We start from the raw sequence: 20779 nt of genomic DNA on the forward strand, positions 1-20779 counted from the left end.
GTCATTCCTAATAATGTTAGCATACACGGAAACATGGTAAAATTAACAGTACAATTAGCAGCAAAATCAAACTTAAGGAGAAAACAGAAAGGATAAGAAGGGTACCATTCAACATTTTGTACTAAATGTAAACACCCAGGGAAAAACTGCAATGGGGACTTGATTGTTTTGGTGAATTTGGCAGTACAGTAAAGAAAGTATCAATTGAATTTTCATTTATTCAGGCAGCTTAGTGCTAGCCAGGCTATCAACTTAAAGAATTGTGAACTTTCTGGCCTGAATAAGCAAGTAGTGGCAGTAACCCCAAGTCCCTTCTACCACAAAGCCTGGTATAAAGAAGGAGGTGTAGATGTACACAAAGGCAGTAACACATTGGAGTTAACCTTTAAATTATGCAAGTGTCCCTGTAATGTCACAATGAACATGAAGACAGGACAAAAGAAAGGGGGAAATTTCTTTGTTGCAGAATGTCCCCTCCAGTACCATCCAGTTTCTATGACAAGTATTGCTCTTACTTTTAGGCTTTTTTTTTTCTGAGATTCTGGAAACTACTTCAATCAGTTCCTAGAAAAACACACCCAAATTGATGTGGATGTCTTGCTCTGGCCTCATCCTAAAGCCTCTTCTGTTCTTCATTACACTTACGAGAACCAAACCAGGTAATTTTATAACCAGCTGCTTGAGTGATTGATAGTATTTCCTACTAATTGCCCATCTAGCAATAACAACAAAATTGCAGTGCTTAGGAGCAATAGCAGGCAGTCTGAATGTGTGCAGTGACTAAGAGAAATCCAGCTACTCTCTTGGCATCAGAAGGATGGAGAGAGTCACAATTCCTGGAAGATAAAGTACATATGATGACATATTATTAGAAGCAATCTTCTACCACTGGACTATTTTCACAAATAACCTTGGGGTGTCTTAAAGAAAACCAAAAGAAAAAAAAAAAAAATCAGGTTTGAACACTAAGGTCCAAAAGCAGAAGAGAGATGAAGGATGGCTTTTTTCCTGATACTTCAGCCTCCTCTACAGTACAGCAAAACCTTCAGAGAGACAGAGCTCAGTGTGTTCCAGAGCACTCATTTTCCTGCCAGCTGCAAAATATCCTCGCCAGTCTTTAAATTTTTCACAGCTACAGCACTTGGAGCTACTGCAATGCCTGAGACACTTTTTTACGTGACATTTTTGCCATTAGAGAACAGAAACCATTACAATCATTATCTTACTGATAAAGTAACCCCCCCCCCCAACTGCAGACAGATGAAACTTTTATTTTGTTTAAAAGAGATACTTTAAAACAGCAATACAAACACAGACTGCTCTGAAAATGTGTCCTGCGACAGAGCTGCCACTTGATGGCACTGCAAAGCATCGAGCTACAGTGGTTCACATTTTATTTTGCACTTGAGCACAATATGGAAATGTTTTACTGAGCCAGGCAGTGTATGAGCACTTGCAGGGAGACCACATCCAACACAGCCTTTGGAAGCAATGGGAAGCACTGCAGCAGAGTGCAGGGGATTTGGGAGGCTATGTGAAATTCTGGCTTCATGAAATCAACATCTTCATGAGCACTGCTCTCACATCAGCTTTGCTGTCAGAACTGCCTCTAGCTGAACAAAATGACTGTCAGCACTTTGTTACAGGAAATACAGCAGGGGCAAGTATCCTGAGGAATGACATGGAAAATGCGTTTGTTCATTCTAAAGGTAACATAAGAATACAACCCACAGTGGAACAGTAGTTGAAGAGTAATTTTGCTCTCTTAAACCCAAATGCAGACCTCCATTGCTTATTCCTCCTGACAGGAGAGGAGGCAACAGTGTCAGTGATGCTGGGGATGGGGACACCATCTCTTGTGTCTGCCCAGCTACTCCCAGCTCATCAGCTACCACAAAAAATAATGAATCCCAAACACAGAGCCCAAGATATGTACATAATTTCACCCAATTTTAATATAACTCTTAGTGTGATACTTTAAGGATTCCTTCTGCAGCTTAAGAAAACAGGAGGAAGCGATCTAACAGCTCCTCAAAAGCAGATTATTGTCTCTGCTTTCCCACCCCTACCAGCTGTACCAGCTCTAGCATCTTCTGCAAGTCATATTAAAGTTCACATGTAATGCTGCAAAGTAGTGGTGAGTTAAGGGCAGAATTTCAGAGCAGTGCTCCAGACTTCAAGCCAGACTGTTTATTGTTTACCAGCACTTTCACACCCACAAAACAGGATCACAGAAGCAAAGTTCAAATAGATAATGAGGGGAGGAGGGTTTTGAACCCATATCCAGCACTTTGAGTTTCAGACAATATGGAAGAAGGGTTGAGAAAAGGCCTCTGAGCTGTAATCTAAGAAACAGCTTCTCCTGAAGGAAGATGCTGCTGATGGTCTGGCAGCCTCATCCGACTTCTCCAGGCAAAGCAAATGCACAAAAGTGACCATTTCACCAACAGCCCTATGCTAACATCACACAGATCTCATGAGCTAAAGAATGTCTCTCTTAAGAGGAGCAAGCCAAGCAATCAGCCTCATAATAAGCAGACTGAGCAGAAGTCTGCACTGAGGTGTGACAAAACCCAGAAGCAGCAGGGAGCTTGCCAGGGGACGGTGCTGAGCTCAGGTGGCAGCTGCCAGACACCCATTTCCACAGAAGGGACAGCTTCTTGCATGATGCAGACCAGAGTTTGGCAAGTGGAGGATGAAAAGAATCTAAATCAAAGATCTGAGTGACAAAAACTTAAAAGATGAGGTCAAGCACAGTTTAGTGAGGAAAGTATTTTGCCTGGAGAATTAAAGCAGAGCCAGACAAGCTGCAATATATTCCTCTTAAAAAAAAAAAAAAAAAAAATCAGTTTATTCAGGCGCCCCAGCTGACTTTCTTAAAACCAACCAACCAGCAGGTTCTTCCACAAGCAATGCAAGCAAATATTTTATTTGTAAAAGGTGCTCAGAGGCCTCCACTCATTCATTACTCAAAGACATTCTGAAGGTAGGGCAGAAAACTAGTTTGTCATTAAGAAGAAATCAAGTACTCAACAAATAAAAGACAAGAGGTTTATCAGATCCTCTCACCACAGAGCTGAACTAAACATCAAGGATGGATGTCCTCTTGCCTAAGGACCTTGAGAGAAACAAAGACAGGGCTTCTGTATAGTGACTTTCCTGAGAAATTCCCACATCAAAAGCATGTGTGGTATGTTCTCCCTTTTCTGCTGGACTGACCTCAGATATTCAGGCAGCTCAGTGGCCTTTGTCACCATAGATGCCACTAAGCAAACAATTTCTGCTTTAGTAGAACAGTAACTTAAGCACAGCTGCCAACCTCATGACAGCATCTTACTGTAGAACTATAAAAGTATTTCATTTTGTCCTTTTGTCCCCTTGGTAGAGATTTTTGAAGAACGTTAATTGTAGAGATTTCACAGAGATACTTGTTTTTTTGTGTTGTATAGCACACAAGAGTGCACAAGTGACACCTGAGATAAGAAGCCAGATGTGAGGCACACACAGGTACAACACCTCACTGCACTCAGGGACATGGGGAGCCACAGCACTTGGGGCAGACACTGCTGCCACCAGCCTCAAAACTCTGCATTGTGAACGTTTTTTGTTCAATTCTTTAATATTATCTCAGAAAGTGGAAGGGGTTGAAACATGAACATCAGAGGGCATTACAATTTTCTCAGGTACACACGGTGCACTTCAGTAGGGCATCATTCTGTATGAATATGTAAGTGGGAGGAAAATATTACAAGCATTATCCTTTTTCTCAGTTTTAGATTAAAGCAGGACAAACTGGGAGATTTACAGGAGCAGTTCATTCATTAACAGAAGAAGACCTACTGTACCCAAACCCCAGGTTATATTAAGAGAGGGTCAATGCATTCCTTCTGAGGCTTTTGAAGTTCATTCTTCATTAAGCTGCATGCCATTTTGCCTTGGAAGTGGGAGCTCTCATCTCTATCAAAAAGTCTCCTTGAGAAACTCTGCAGGTTACACAGCTCCTAAGTGGCAGTTTAGACAAGAGACTCCATCCACAGACCTGATTAAAGACCAAAGTCAATGGCAGCATTTTTATCAATTAAGTGTTTGCCCTCCCATGCAATCACCAGTTATGACACATTTGGGTTTGTCACTCCAAATAACGTGGGCACACCTTAGACAAACCATGCAGAGGAGGAGTGCTGTGATTTAAAACAAGTTTGTTCCTTTTAATCTAAAAGGAAAAAGGAAAGAAAGTTTGCAGCAATACATCACGCTTCTCCAGCTGTTAATCTTTTCCATTTCACACCCACTGATCATTATCACCATGAAAAAATATTCCCGTCTTAAAGGCAGATCTAAGGTTGTAACCTTGGTTGCAATCAAGAGTAGATGAGATTAATGTTTCCCAACGCATTCCCTGCATGTCATCCCAGCGCTTTTCCAAATATTCATACCCAAATACTGCTCTCAAGTCATTTTTCTAAAAAAAACCCCAAACTAACATTGATTTCAGAGATGTAGGAGATACAACTGGGTTACAAAAATTATCAAAATTCTAAATACTCCAGAGCCAGCAGAGGCTGAAGTCAGAAGCTGTGCACATCACTTTTGAAGGGAGATTTTCAGGACACTCTGTGCAGCTGAAGACACAACTTCGATCATTCTTTCATGTGTACTCTATATTTATTAAAGTTTGGGTGGATATAAGGATATGGCTTGTGAGCCTTGATCCTTTTGAAATTAAATCTGCTGAATAATTTGCTCAACTCCCAATTAATGATGTTTCTAAAAAGATCAACACTTCACATTTGCAAAGCACTTTCCCATGGATGTTAGCAACAGTGGAGTTTAATCTAAGTGACTAATGTAAACCATCTCATCTATAAACAGAGAATTAATGAATCACAACAATAAAAAGGCCACTAATAATAAGCTTCCATTGTTCAGAGCATTGTTAATCCTTTTTTTTCCATACTCCTATATGATCTGGATATTCCAATACAACAGTGACAAGAGCCAGGAAATACCTTATAATGCTGAAGTTGAAATTTTGCCTTTTGGTGGTAGGAGATAGAACTTTTATAAAAAGAGACAATCACTGAGGTCACTGCAAGCACGAAAAAAAACCAATCAAAACTGAAGTTTGTGACTTCTTATCTCCCACCCTCCTGTTCCACCCCAGCCCTGCCAGCAAACAGAACAGCTTGGTGTTTCAGCCTTGAGACCCTGGGCTCCCTGAGCACAAAGTCCCAGGCAGACCACAAGTAAGGTGTGAAACACTGTCCTGCATCCTCCACACTGTGCCTGATAAGAATTCCCATATCAACAGGATGGCACCGAAATACAAGAGGGAAGTGAGTAAAGTTAGTTTTGGATTGAATCCAGTGTCTGTGCATCAATAAAGATGTTCCGAACTGCAGTCTGAGGCAGATAACCAAAGGACTGCCTGGCCACGTGCACGTTTTTTTTAGCAGCTGTAGAAATTGATATATCTTAAGGAAGCGGGTTTGAACATTTTTATTGCAAATTCACCCCACAATATACAGCCACAGGCTCTGCTAAGTCCCACCACCCTTTCTAAATGCAATTCCATGCTGACATGGTGGTGGAAGGGTGGTAGGGGTGAGGGAGCTGCTTGCCCCCAGCCCACGTGAGCAGCGGCATCGCTCTATCGCACCCGAGCTAAACTGGGGAACACTTCCCTGCCCTTATCTCTCCTGGCACCAGCTCCTCAGCCCCATGACTGCACTGCTGGGAGCAGCTCCCAGGGCCAGGGAGCTCCTTGAACAGCTCCTTAGTGGAGGTAAGAACAGCTCTGGGTGACACACGCAGTGCTCCTGGGATCCTGGGGGACAGGAGCCAGCTGTAAGCAGGAGCAGCTGTCCCAGCCCAAACCTGCGACAATGCTGAGCTCCAGCTCCTGGCAACCTCATCAACAAGCGAACCATGAGGTAAGGCTGAAATGAGACACTGAACCACAAAAACACAACACTCATTATTACAGGATATGTTTTCCACCTTATTTCTTAATCTTCACACTTATCATGGCCAGTAGTCTCATCATTACAGGCTGTGACCTCCCAGTGGTCACAAGCTCTGCAGAGGCAGGACAGATGATTTTTACAGAAGAGGTAAATAGAAGTTCAAGCAGCCAAAAGAAAGTACCAAGAAGGATACAGCAGGTGGTCTTCCTTCCTTTTGTGCATACTGATTTGAGTAATACAAGAATCTCTATCTCTCTATTGGTGTGAATGTGGAAATGCCATCTTTTCCATCACCCAAAAAACTTTGGCCCCAAATACATTGAACATCTCCAGGTTCCCAAACCCTTTTTCTTAATTATAACTTATGAAATCTGGGCAACCTGGTAATTACCAGATAGGACAAAGTATGCTTTAGCTCTCTAATTGGCTTCCAGGAACTGAACTGGAGACATCATTTTTTCACTTTCTCCTCCTAAAAGGAGTTCAGTAATGCTGCTAATGGAAACAACTATCTAATGGATCTTTCAGGATGAAACTCATGGCAGATTTAGTAAAAAAAAAAATTAAATTGCATAATCTTTAATTTAAGATATTAGCTTAGAAGAGGAAGACGCAAAGATGTCAAAAACAAAAGGGTCAAGTGTGGAAGAAGCATATTTTCCTGAAAGTAAAGATAGGGAAATCCTCTGACATGTCAGTGTTGCCTGTTATTTCCAGTCATTCACAGAGATGAAATTCCTCATGGAGGAATTAACAGGATACTATTCTCAGTAATTTGGAAACAAGATCAAGGAGGCTGTATGTGAAAAATGGAGTTGCCATCACTCTGAAGAAGGAATGTGGTGAGGTTTGTTATTTGCCTCCCAACAGCCAGACCACAAGACTGCTGTGTCTGCCTTTAGAAAAATAGAAATAACAGGAAGATACCCTTTTCTTTGTGTTCTGCTGGCACCTAACAACTCTCAGATGAGCTGTCAATTAGCAACACGTGGAAAACAAAACTGATCTTAAAATGTACAAAGCATTTATACTGAGAGCAAACACAAAAACTAAATCTTGACCTTTAAAATTTCCTTAAGCTACCAACAAATTTGGTTTTTTTGAAAGGGAGCTGATTTGTGTATACACCTGACCAGGGGAAGAGGAGAGAAAAGGGAGTCACTGATGTATTAATAATGTAACTTATTTGCATTGAAAAGAAACACTATACCAAGTGCCATACAATCATTATTTTACATCAGGCTACATCTGACCTCAGCCCAGTTTTCTGTCACATGGGGATGAGGACTTCTAAGTGTACCACTTCAGTATTACATATTCAATGAAACCCCACACAAAACAGCAGGAAAATAAACTAATTCAGTAGATAAGCCTGAGAAAAGAAATCCATTAGCAAAGTCATACACTGTTCAAATGATATGAGGATAATTTAGTTCTGCATTACACCATTCACGTGTTTCTACTGTAGCAATTTCATCATATATTTGCACATAAATTCCATTCTCTCTTAATGTCTCCTAAACTTCAATGAAATAACTTTAAAGTCAAGGTACATTCAGTAGACTTGAGATTTAACAAAATTCAGGCAACATTTAGTTTCAAAATTCAGCATATGGTGTACTCCTGGAAAGCCACTCTACAAAATCAGGTCACACTACATAGTATTTAAATCTTGCTTCAAGCACAGACTTAGGACAGCGGGTAGAGAATAAATTCCAATGCAAACTTCTAGTTGGTAATTAAAGGTAGGCAAAATTTAAAAACTCCACGGCATTAAAGGTCAATATGATCCATTACTGACAACATGCAACACTCTCCAAGATAAAGGTCTATCACCAGTCCTGATTGTTTCTCCTTCCTTTCCCTTAAAAGCCACATTTGCAAGCAATTTTCCCTTCAAATTTTCCATCCTCACATCCAGCTCTGCCCTGGCTGGTGAGGTCTGCAGGCAGGACCACGAGCTGCAGCAGCTCAGGCTGCTCCCAGCATGGCAAGGTGATGTGGAAAGCAAACAGTTACAGAGCTGGCTGGCAGCTTTGGCACAGATTTAACACACGCTCACACACCCCCACTCATCCAGGTCTGATTTGACAGTGCCCATGTTCTCCAACAAAGCTGCTATTCAGAGCCAGGGGAAGCTTGTTCCTTATTAATGGGGGTTACGAGCTCGGAGAGGCTGACGTAAACCCTACCCTGCTGCAGCCCAGCCCTGCACTGCCTCCTGGTCCTCCCTGCCACGTTTAAAACTGCAAACAGAAAAATATTATCACAGTGGGCAAGCCCTGCACGTTGGGATGCCCTGTTTTTCCACACGAGCAATTTCTTCTCACCACCTCTCAACACATCAAGTGACACGAGCACAGCCATGCACCCCAGCACACCTTGGGGAGGAAAAACAGAACTGGGGGATCCTGCACAGGGACAGCATTACAGAGCTCAAAACCTACTTCAAACAGTCTGCTGGAAACCAGAGGGGCTCTGTGACTTACCTGAGAGTGTCACCACTGAGCATCTGCAACTGAATTAATACAAATACAAATCCAAACTGAATTAATACAAATCCCTTTGCTTAGGGAGCAAAGAAGCAGCATCTCCAAAAAGTGTTTTGTGGGAATAGTAAGGTGTAAATAAAATAGGAAAGTGTTTTAATTGGTACTCACATACAACGGAGCTTGCTGTGGATTAAGTTTCATGACCTCAGAACACTGAAACAAAAAAGAAAAAGCAAGTTTAAGCTATTTTTCATAAAATTGTAGGTCCTTTTCTATAAGTTGCTTTAGCTCTCACACATTCCTTTTCCCAATAAGCACTTTTTTTCTTCCTCTTCACATCTCAGTTCACCTTTCCTCCCAGCAATCCTCACTTCATATCTGCTTTTTATGGCAATTATCAATCCTTAATTGAAATACTTCCAGCAATTTCCCCACTCCCCCAGGAAAACTAATTTATGAGTATTTGCAGTTCTCCCTACTGCTCAAGAAATCCAACCTTGTCCAAGGTAATTTGGATCATTTTTTACCCATTTCACTGGATTATTTGTTAAAAAACATTTCAAAACTACATAAAAAACAAACTAACAAAAATGCTCTAAAGGAAGAACTTCCATAATATCTGATGCTCATATTCTGATGAGAATTTTTCTTAATCAAAATCTACCATTACTCATCCTGCAAAAGCTATTTTAGTCAAGAATTTTTCCTCTTTTTTGGTCTGTCCCTGGAATTTCTCTATAACCTGGTGAAAGTTTCTTATATCGAGTTTTGAATCAGTTGAACTAGAATTTCTCTTGCCTTAGTTCCTCCACTCCAGCAGAAACTATTCTCTCTAAACAAAAACTCTGAGTTTCCATTTAATGTGTGTATTAAGCGATCCAGGATTCTAAGATGAAGGAATGCAAAACAATTAAAAATGGAATTTCTGCTGTTACTCATGTCTGCAAAACTGGTAATGCTCTGCAAATACTTCAAGCTCTTTTTAAAATAGATGAAATACCATTCTGCTTTCCACACCAAAAATGCAGGATCTTGTTCATTCTTTGCTCCTTTCCAAATCCCACAGTTTGCCTTTAGTGAGACAGAAATTAAACCACAGCCTAAGTTCTCCTAGCTGATTCCAGCCAGCCTTGCTCCCTCACACGCTCTCTTTATTTTACAAAATGTTTTTGTGCCAGTTGATTTAAAATACCAAGCGACCTGCCAAGCTTGTGCATCAAAACAGCCCCTCTGCAAAAGGTCCTCTGAGGCAGCCAGTGGATGGACAAGTAATTGCAAGAGTTTTAAATCAGTCCAATTCATACCCGCTTTCAACCTTGAGATTCCCCTTTGTACAGCAAGAACACCCCAGAATGGTTAGGCCTGATAGTTTTCCCTGTATTTTGAGCTCTTACAAAAACTTACTCAAGAAAAGGGGATTAGTAGCACTAGCTGCCATTTGGGCAGGTGAGCTCCAAGAACAGCTCTGCAAACAATCTTCATGTGTGCCCTACAACATATCCCTAGCAGTTCCAGTCCTACTGAGAGCTCAAATTTAAAAAAAAAGAAACAAAACCAAAAAATGCACAAAACCTGCCAAGCTCCCTCATGACCTACCTGAGCTGCTCTCTCCTGTTCTGAACCTAGATGTCCTAAACAGGAGCATAAAAACATTGCCTAGACAAGATCATTTATTATATAATATAGAAATCAAATCATGCTTGAAAAAAATTCTAACCTTTCAAGCTCACTTCACATATGATTTTTAGAATTTCTCATTGGCATAGACTAATTCCCTGTGAATTCAAACTCATGACAGTTTTTGGTGGGTTTTTTCTGGCAAGAAGAGTGCACAGCAGCAGTGAAATAAGGTGACACTGCTGAACACCAGGTCTTGTCAAAAAATCATGGAAATACTTCCTGGAGGAAGATTTTTTACCCCCTCTTATTTTACTGCTCGGCCTTTACATCAGTCACTTAAAGTGATTCCGTGGTTCATAATGTACATGTCATTCAAATTTTTCTAAGGATGCAAACTTAGTTTGCAAGGAGCCAGGCAGGCTTGGAAGATATTTCATTTTATCTTGTAGTTAGTTCTTTGGCAAAAACACAGGAGAAAAACTGAGTGACTGATAAGTCTGAATGACTACTCTGCGTCAGTAAAGAACTAAATTTAGGTTTCTAGACAAGTGAATTTCTCCAACCAATAGACAGGCAGGGAGAAGCCTCTGAAAAACTTTTAAAAACCTTTAATCCAATAAGAAGAGGAAAAGCAAAAAGCAGATCATACTGGTCATAACCTAGCCAAGATACATAGGGATCCTAATACAGTCATTAAGTTGGACTATTTCAAGTGTAAAAATGAGGAGGGAAAGGAAGCTAAACAGCTAAACTTTGTTTTCTCTTATTATTGGACAAGCACATCCTTTAAGCCAATGCCTGCTCTGAGCCCCAGAAAGTCATTTCTATCTTTTGGGGCAGGAAGAACTTGCTGTACCAGATACAGAAGAATGCACTGGCCCTACTGTGAAATCAGGATCTAGCCTGCACATGAACTGTCTTGAAAGCCAAACTAATAAGAACAGGTAAATATAAATCCCACCTTCCTTGCCCAGCTCCCACCCAACACCCTCATGCCAGCCCACAGATTCTGTTCCAGTAGCAGCTGCCTGTACTTAAAACATTTATGGTATTTCTCACAAATAGCTAAACCAATTTCAGTGGCTGGGAGGTTTATCACAAACTCCATATACATTCAGACAATTACACTGCAAGATTCCTAGAATTATATTAGGTTTTCCACCTTAGGATAACACAGTGAAATCCTTTGGAAAGTAGGACATGAAATGAAAATTCAGGTTCAAGTTCCTCAAAGCAACAGTGGTTTCAGACATTATAAAAATCTGCAGATGTCAGTAAAATAGAAAGCTACTGGAGCTTCTTAAAATGGGACAGACACCTTTCTGCTCTGTTAAGTACTGAAGAATTAATACAGTGAGTTCTATTAATGTATTTTCTAGAGAACTTCTGTGTTATTTCACACAGGATTTCATGGATGAGGACAAATGACTGCTCTTCACTTCTCTGGGTATGGCAATATATGTCAGGGAAAGAAAGGAAAAAAAAATAATTTATTTGCTTTACTGTGGTTCCCAAAACCTCATCCAGAATTAGGGCCCCATTGGTTACATGCTGTAAAAATGTCAATGCAAACGAAGTTTCTGCCCTAAAGAGTTTACAAATAAGCAGAGGCAGCAGGAAAGGATACAAGCCCCTCGTGCCAAAGCAATAAACCCTCTTCTCATCCACTGCCCCCAGCTACCACTAATTTGGCCTTAATTAGGTGGCTTATTTCTTCTAGGCATTGCAGGCAAAGTGTGTATCATGAGGACAAATGTGACAGGGAGGTCAGTGCTCCTCCAGGCCAGCCCATCCCCTGTACAGTCTGTAGGGCTGAAGGACTTTGAACACCATGAATGCCAAAATGCCTTTTCCATTTTCCCATCACAGCCTGGTCAGGATTGCTCTTTTTGGCAGTGGGCTAAATCAAATGCTGGTTTCACTGCCCAGCTTCTGTGAGCTCCCCAGCATCCACTCCTGGCTGCCTGGCTCCATATGAAGAGCATTTAAGAAGGAAAACACTCTCATATGAGAAAGTGCCACTCCCAAGAGTTGTCCATTAATGAATTTGTTTTCATTTTTTTTATCAGAAAAAAGATCTACAGGATAGGCAGAAACAAAAACAACAACTCTTGCCTGCAACAACTGAGCAGAACTGCAACAACAAGGAAGATGAGGGGTATTTAATCCACATGGTACAGCTGGGAAAGCCTACCTACCCCTTTCCCTCTCCCTCATGCACTAAACAAACTTCAATCGTAAGTGTTTGAGTGTTTTCAAGCTTTTCAAGTTCAATTTTTAGGTATTTTAAATAAACTTCAGCTAGACATATACTTCGAGTTGAACTTTATCTGAATCTCAGCACTTGACCTTTTAATTTCTCATTTTACCATTTGATTTTTAGAAACACTGATCGTTATTTGCAAAGCTTTACCCATGCATTCTCAGCTGCACCAAAGAAAAAAACCAAAGCCCGGAGAAAACCTAACCCAATCATAAAGAGCTTGTGGTTGTAGACAAGAAAGAACAGCCAAAAAACACATGAAGAATCTGATGGTTACAGATGGCATGGAAAGCATTCCAGTAGATAAACAGAAATGCAGAGAAAGCAGGATGGCTTTCCAGCTGTAAGTATCACAGAGTCACTAGGATGAAAGCCAAAGTAAGATTTACTTTTTTTTTTTGATGCAACAGAACTTACTTTGTAAAAATTATCCTCTAACACTGGTTTGAAGAAACTACACTTTGATTTCAAGGCTCTGGAATAACAATTCACCAGGTAGTCCAAACTACATATATCCTATAAAAATTAGGAAAACACTACTGATGCTTGTTATCTGCAAGAGAGCAAAACAAATAGAATTTATTTTATATATTTCTTTCAACAGGGGGACCATTAACCCACAGTGGGGCAACCTGCCTTAGAGGCAACCCTTGAGGCAAATAGCCCAGAAGTTGTGAAAGAGTTTAAAGAAATCCCAGGGTTTCCTGGGAGCACACATTCACCTCCCTTGCTGAGCTGCGTCACTTCCTTCTATATGGCTGCACTACAAAATTAAAACCAAGATTCCAAAAACACATCACTTCTCATTCAACAAAGCACAGTGTCCTCCAAGGCACTCTTGGTTCTACAAAATATTAATTTATGAAGTACTTGGAAATATCAAGAGGATTGGGTTTCAGGCCCTACAGAGCTGCTGCTCTAAACGACACAAGATAAATAAAGATGGAGAAGTGGTGAGGGAAGCAGAGGGGAGACCAACTGCCCATATACAGAGGAATTCCTGCTGGAGCCATGATTTCATGCAAAGAGAACTAAAATAGCAATGTCTTCCACAAGTTTATTGTTCTCCCTTAGTGTCAGGGGAATTGCTAAACTGGAATATTCTCCCTTTCTTCTGAGTGGTATATGACCTTTATTGTGTTGTACTCCCATCAGCAATCTCCTCATTTTTGGCTTTTTTTTTTTTTTTTCTTTTTCACCTTTATCAAAAACTCTGAAAATTGAAAGAAACAATGACATGATGTTGCTTTTATTACTTATATTTTCTTGTGTGGTCTTTTTCATGGGTATATTCCTGCAAAGTTGAGTCACCTGCAGTAAGTTACTCTTACCTTGTATTATTAAGCAAGACATGAGTTTGATCACACACTCTGTTCCACAAGTTTCATTCAACACTGAATGAACACCAGTACTGACCATTCATAAAATGAATGAGCTTTCTAACCACTGCACTACTGCCCTGCCCTTAAAACCCATGTGAAAGGAGACTGAAAAAAAACAGGACAAAACCTACAAACAGCTTTGACAGGAAAAATAAACCCACAGCCCAGTTCTTCAAGAATGTGCATGGAGAAATTTGTATAAATAGAGTAGCTGCAATTGCAGTGACTAAAATAAACCCTAAGACAAGCACCATAATTCCAAATGCAGAACAACTTTCTCTATAGCTGTAATAATGCATGATTTTGTATATCTGGTCAAACACAGGAGGCTGGAGGCATTAGAAGAAGTAACCCATCCCAAATTTATTTAGCAGACACACAGGGAAGTGATACCACCAGCAAAAGTCATTGACCCTGGAAAGGAGAGGAGGTGAGGAAACAAGAAACTACATCTCAAACACGAAGCGCCAAACAAGTTACCAGCATATTGGCAGCATTGTTTTTAGCTTCACAGCTGAGCCCAGAACTACAAAACCTCCAGATATTTGTGTACAATCACCTGAATTTATGTAACTTGCTGAACATGATGTTTTCTCAATGAATGGATTGCTTAGGAATAAAAATACATTCCTCATGCAGCATTTCCACAGGTGATACTGCTTCCCAGCTGTGTACTGTCTGCAAACAAAAACATATGTTGCCATTCAACTACAGACAAAACAGGAGATCCTTGGGTACAAAGGAGGGATGAAAAGGAGGTTTAGAGATGTTTTGTGTTGTTCTGGATCTACCACCACTCTCCTCCAACAGCACAGAGGTAACCCAGCAAACCACCCTCAGGAAAACCAGACACACAGCAATTCCTTCCACAAAAAGAAAAGAAACTTCACAACAATCTTCTCCCTCCAGAAAAAAAGTAATTTAAAGAACATATTTAAGTGCAAAATCTGCCTAAAATATGTTGGATTTTTTCTTTACAGTGTTGGAAACCACAGTACTGTGGCATGCATGTACCAGAGCCCATCAGGCAGCAGTGGGGGAGTTGTAGAGATGAGCCACTTGCAGAGGAGCTGGAGCCTCACTGCAACACAAGCTAACAGAGCATCACCAATTTAATTGACTGATGATTTAATAAAATGCCCTGGATATAGATTAACTCGCTTTGCTTAATGTAGCTCAGCTTCCTGGCAGCAGGAACTGGCACCACACTGTTCCTGGGCTGGGAGCTGGGCTGCCCAGGGGCTGCATCCACCACTTGCCTCACCCAAACCTTTCCCATTACCCTTCCCAAAATAATGAAGTGTAACACTAAAGCTCAGATACAGGCAAGTAGATACACACATAAAAAAATAATCTTAAACCTTATCTATGCTATATTAAAGTCCCTAATTCAGCTTTGTCAGTCCTGTCTTTCTCCAGAGCCAAACACCCTCAGTCTCAACATTAAGTTTCTTCTTTTGGACCATTTCAATCTCATAATTGTCAAAAAGATAATCTCCTGGATTACTTAATTCCTGCCCAAAGCCTGTGAAGATATGAAGCAATACTGGCTTAACAAAAGCAGCGCTTTCCCCACGTAGGGGAAGGCAGAGATCCCTATTAAATGTGTTTCCCTGCTCCATCCCTTCACCTATTAGTAGGTACAAAAACCAAACCTAAAAAACTCAAATCACAGCAGCTATCTCTTTACAGTTCATATGCCCAATTTCAAATAAAGAAAGATACTGTAAAAGTTGGAAAAACAGAGAGTAAAACAGGATTATTAGCCAGCTCTAATTATACAAACTGATCTCATCCCCTTGTCATAAGCCTCTTTCCTGTTTCCGGAATCTATTTGTGCTGCAGAAAGTCCAGCCTTTTGTAAATGTCCATGGATCATCAACACAGGGTGATTAATTTCCCATTTTACAGTACACACATACTGTCAAGCAATTCACTTGTAATCCGATATAACCCTGCCCTCGCTTGTAAATTTTTTCCTCTAATATATTACTAAAGGCAAACAGCACTTAAGATACCGATTTGTAAAATCCAAACAACGTTTCAAAAGGAGGCATCATGCTTCTATAATAAAATAAAAATCACAGACCACATCTTCAGTTCAAGTAGCTACATCCTAATAAAGTTAAGACCCAACAGTCGACTTGAATTAAAGAGCAGCATGTACGCAAGAGCACACATATGTTTATACTCAAATTAAGTCCTCCAACAGGTTCTGGGGCAGCTGTTTCACGTATGCAAGAGACTTTTATCTCAGGCTCAATATTAACTTCCAGAAATCCTTAGCAGACATTCTAGCTGCCTCCTCAAATGAGCAGTTTTGGGAGTAAACTGTGGGGAAGCTCTCAGTGAGAACCAGCTCATGTTTGCAGGGGTGATTCTCGACTTTGGGGTTTAACCAGGAGCTTCATGAAAATCCCCAGGTACCAAACTGGGCAGCAGAAGCATCATGCAAGTTACTGGTTATCTTTCAAAACAGAGATGCATTATATGGGATGAGGGGAAGAATGGAGGGAGGCAAGAACAGGCTTTGGGGAGCATTTCACCCCAGTGCATAAAAGGATAAACACAGTGGAGACCTGTCAACAGAAAGGAGATGCCTACAGCCTTACATATGCAATAGGAGTGAGCAAAGCCTCTAACTATTGATTCCTACACTTCTTACTACAGCACGTGTCTTTAAACCTTCTCCACTGCACTATCCTCTGACTCTCAAGGCTGTGCTGTTTGAGGAACTATGCTGAGCAATGATGGTTTCAGTAAAAGAAACATCACCCCCAAGCCCTAGATTTGAGCAGTAAGGCCCTGCTTCCTTCTGTGCTTCCCAAACCACAGCACTTGTACAGCATTCCCAAAAACATAGGCTTGCAGTAGAAAACTATCCGGGATGCCCAAAACATCATACACTTTAAAGCAGACAAATATGACATATTTCCTAGCATTTACAAACCAGGTAGTTACCCAATGCCTATTTTAATAAAGTCATGCACCAACCTTACTTCTCCACAGCACAGAGTTCTAGCCACAGGTCGAGTTGGAAAAAAAATAGCATCAATACCAAGATGCAAGACATGTTTCTGCTTGCATTTTGGTCTAGGAAGCTTCAGTGCCCAACATTTTAATGTGCTTTTCTTCTCTGAAGAATAATCAGACTCACTTTTCCCTTTAGGCTCCATTTTGCAAATGCTGCCACTGTGGCCCCAGGCACCAGAGACTTACTCAGGAAAAGCCTGGCTAACACTCCAGAAGAACATTTCATCAGAAACTTCAGGTTTCCTACAGGAGTACCTGTGCTAACCTCACTCCCTATGTCACAGCATGACCACATCTGACACCACAGAATTACAAATTGTTTCTTCATAATTGCTCCTCTGCTTTCAACTCACAAAACTATGGGAAAATGTTCTTCTCTAAACATGTACTTTAGGCAGTGAGAGAACACGCTCATTTTGCTGAAATATCTTTTCTGAAGCACAACAGGCTCAAAAAATGCTCCTCATTCACTTAGCAACTGCAATGATGGAGTCACTTTGTGTGGCATTCCCTGCAAGGAAAATGAAAGCTCTGCTCCCAGGACACTGTACTGCACTGGGAATATCCCACAGGAAGTACAACCCCAAGCAACATAAAATATTACATCCCTAGCCCAGAAATAAGAGAACACTCATTCAAGCCTCATTTGTAAATAAATTAAAGCATCAAATAATGAAAATCCAAGTAAGCACAGTTTGTACCCAGTTCCACTACCCCACCTTCTGCACCTGAGCCTTTCAGCAGCACGCTCATATGCAAAACCTCACATTTTGCAGACACCTAAAATTGTTTCTTTCAAAGAAACAATGTGCCTTTACAAAGTGACCTTTCAGGCTGGTCCCTCAGGAAATGAATGGGTTAAGTGCCCACAGGTCCCAGCCTCCCCAGTAAATCATTTATTACCCCAGCTCAGGGACAAGGAGCTCTGCAGAAGTGAGAGCCCACGCTGTGCAGCTGTTCCCAGCCAGGCAACTCTCCACAATTATGTTATAACACAGGATTAAACTCGGGGAGTGGAAATCCGTCCCTTCATTGCTGATGGCTTTTTTCTTTTTTTCAAGTTATGCAGCTATTTTAAATGTTACAGAGTTCATTAACATGAAGTTCATTAAGCAGTAACCACTTTATGAATGAAATGAAAAGACTGTCATTATAAGCACAATTATGGAAATACTAGACCAGCAGGTAGAAAAAGGAAAGGGTATGAGAATGCTGCTCCTGAACTCCAAATTAGCCTTCTTTTTCTCCCAGATCCTTCAGAGGAGGCACACCCAGAAATCAGACGTGAGGCAGAGGTTGGTTCCCAGGCAGGACTTCAGATGAGAAGCTCTTGCTGCCTGTGCTGGGCCTCCCCAGAGATTTCACTGCTGTAGATGAATGTAAAAAGTCACCCCCCTTGGTCACCCCCAAAAAGGGTCTGGAATCTTCCTCAGCAGTGAGCACAGCTTGCTGCAACTCACCACGCTCCCCAAATTAGCAGAAAGTTAAGAAACACTATGACAAATCAAGCCACAAATTGCTTCTCTGCAGCTGGTGTCGTGCATTCCTCCTTTAAACATGATGAACTTGGAGAACAGCTCTCAGCAAGCCACTTATTCATTCCTGATAAAGCAGGTTCCATTCATAATTGTGCCAAGGACTTTATTTCTTTCTCAAGGTCTGAAAATAGGTATAATTCCACTGTTCAACCCCACTGAAAAAAGGAAAACCCAAATTATTACGATACATACTTGTCTCTCTACAAGTAACAACAGTTTATGATTAATCCACCCAGCTGCTGCCACAGCTCAATAACACCAAGCGATTTGGACTCAGTCTCGTTAAAGCACTGCTCTTGTAGGAAAGACCATGGAAAACAGGAGGCACTGCAGAAGGTAAACAGGTTAGGGACAGTGGGAGGAGAAAAGAGACAGCTTGCTGTGGTTTTCCTCCCTCCCTCCCTTGACAGAGCTCACACATGGCAAGCACCCATTTCCAGGCAAGACTCTGGCAGTTTCTTTGCTTCAGGCTAACAGTTTTTGCACATTCAAGTCTTTTTGGAGAGAAAGGGTGTAACTCCATGAGTCAAACAGCTCCTGTCAGCATTGCAATAACCATACAGTCACGTTTAGGCCAGATCCATCCCATGATCTGGTTCACCACACCAAGAAGCTGGTGTTAGCTGCACAACAAACCCAGAAGCCTCAACAGCACGACTGCTCCGGGGCAGACAGACCGACAGCCGCTGTGCCGACCGGGAGGCACCTCGGCTCTGATCCTGGCCGGCTCCCGTGGAAATCCTGGGGCTGTAACCGTATGCCTGCCTGCCCCAGGGACATAAAAGCTCTATCTTAAAATATTAGGGAAAAACAGCTGATGTTTTAAGTGTTAAGTGCTATTTTATACCGTGGCATCTGGCTGATACAGGAGGCAATATCACACATCTCTTTTCTAACCCCACCACAAAGAGATTGTATTTTATGGCAAAATAATTTTTTGAATTTGTTTATATCATTGTAATTGCTCTGACATCAGCATCCCCTCCTCCTAAGGCTAAGTTTGACAAATGGCTTGACAATGGGCAAACCCATTCTCCCAAACCCCTCATCTCAATCCTGTTGTATACCTAAAAGAGCTGCCAAAACACTTAACCTTACTTTAACTGCATGAAGCAGTACAGGTGGCTCCAAGACGTTCCTCAGGTTGTTCCCACAGCGAGCAGGGAGAAGTAGGGCAGGTCACAACACTCAGCTCCTAGAAGGGGGAAGAAGAAGAAAGAGTCACCAGGTGCAAGGGTCAGCATAGCTGAGAGCAGTCCCAACACCCAAACTGGCACTGCCACACCTTCGCCAAGGGGGATGGAAACCATCCTCTCCCGTGTTAGCCATGTGGGAAGCATGTGTTGCCTCCTGCAGCAGTCCCATGTGGTTCCATGAGCACACACAGGTCAATGGCCACATTATGGATAGGGCTATTTATAGACACACATAGGCATCTGGCACCACCTAAGAATAACTGTGCTGCTGAGTTTATTTGCTGCTGTCCTGCTATTCCTGTTATTTGGTTTATCCCCAAAGCTGTTGATCTGCTGTCCATCACCATATCCCAAACAACTAAGCTGGCCTTAAGTCCTTTGCTTCCATCAACACAGCCTCTCCCAGACAGACTCCATTATACCAAGGTGTTTTAACAGTAACAAAGGTAGATGATGGCAGATGGTTAACAGCAAATGAAGTCCAAATCTACCAGGATGTCTCTGCCAAACCCTTTGGGGTTGCTTGCAATTTTCCACAGGCTGATTCCCTGCTCTGGGGCAAAATCTACTCAGTAGATTCATCCATAGGGATGGTCTCCAAAGCATACCTAGAAAGAGCAGTTAAAGTGAATCAAATGTCAAAAGGTGAAAAAGCCAAGGCTGAGCTATAGTTTATTAAATGCTGTGTGGGAGATTTTATTAGCTAAGTCGAAGTTATCAGGGTATCTCAGACCATCATTTGGTTACCACACCAGGAAAGGTTATGGCTGCACACAAACACCACCAAACACAAGGACAACACACCAATGGCCTCTTCTTGTTCTACCAGAGACACATTCTGCCCCTACACTCTCCCTGCTGGGAAAACATCCATAATCTGGGAATCTTACAGCCTGAGCCAACCTGCCAACCTCAAAGTGCAATTACAAGCACAGAAGTAACAATGGCAAAACTAGTTACCAGCTGGGAAATCAATTGTACTGTGTGAATTAGCTGGGGAAAGTACAGGACTGGAAGGTGAGGCACTGCACAACAAATCTCACTCCATCCACACAAGAACTGCATCACCTGAATACCTCAATGTTGGTTTTACACAATGTTTTTTCTTAAGATTAACAGCTAAAAGTCTCTTTTTTCCATTCTGCTGAGAAACAGGGAGAGTATTTTGCAAGGCAATACAGGGTACTGTGCTTTATTACAAATATGCTCATTTAGATGTAGACCAAAGAGGAAAACCAGAAAAAATTTCATCCTCTTAAAGTATGAGGATTGTGCATGAATTCCTTCAT

General features: G+C 41.4%; 1 protein-coding gene across 12 annotated transcripts in view; it reads right to left on the reverse strand.

Moving 5' to 3' along the window:
• Positions 1-20779, reverse strand: part of AKAP13 (A-kinase anchoring protein 13) — a 202008-nt gene that overhangs the window by 134897 nt on the left and 46332 nt on the right. For all 12 annotated transcript variants that reach the window (XM_085588360.1, XM_085588368.1, XM_085588364.1 and 9 more), the window contains 2 exons: positions 19393-19489; positions 8627-8671 (listed from right to left, as the gene is read on the reverse strand). In XM_085588360.1, coding sequence (XP_085444486.1) covers positions 8627-8659 — 33 coding nt within the window. In that variant the 5' untranslated portion in view covers positions 8660-8671; positions 19393-19489. The remainder of the gene's footprint in view (positions 1-8626; positions 8672-19392; positions 19490-20779) is intronic.

This window comes from Lonchura striata, chromosome 10 (assembly GCF_050655825.1).
Source record: "Lonchura striata isolate lonStrDom1 chromosome 10, ASM5065582v1, whole genome shotgun sequence".
Taxonomy (NCBI): Eukaryota; Metazoa; Chordata; class Aves; order Passeriformes; family Estrildidae; genus Lonchura; species Lonchura striata.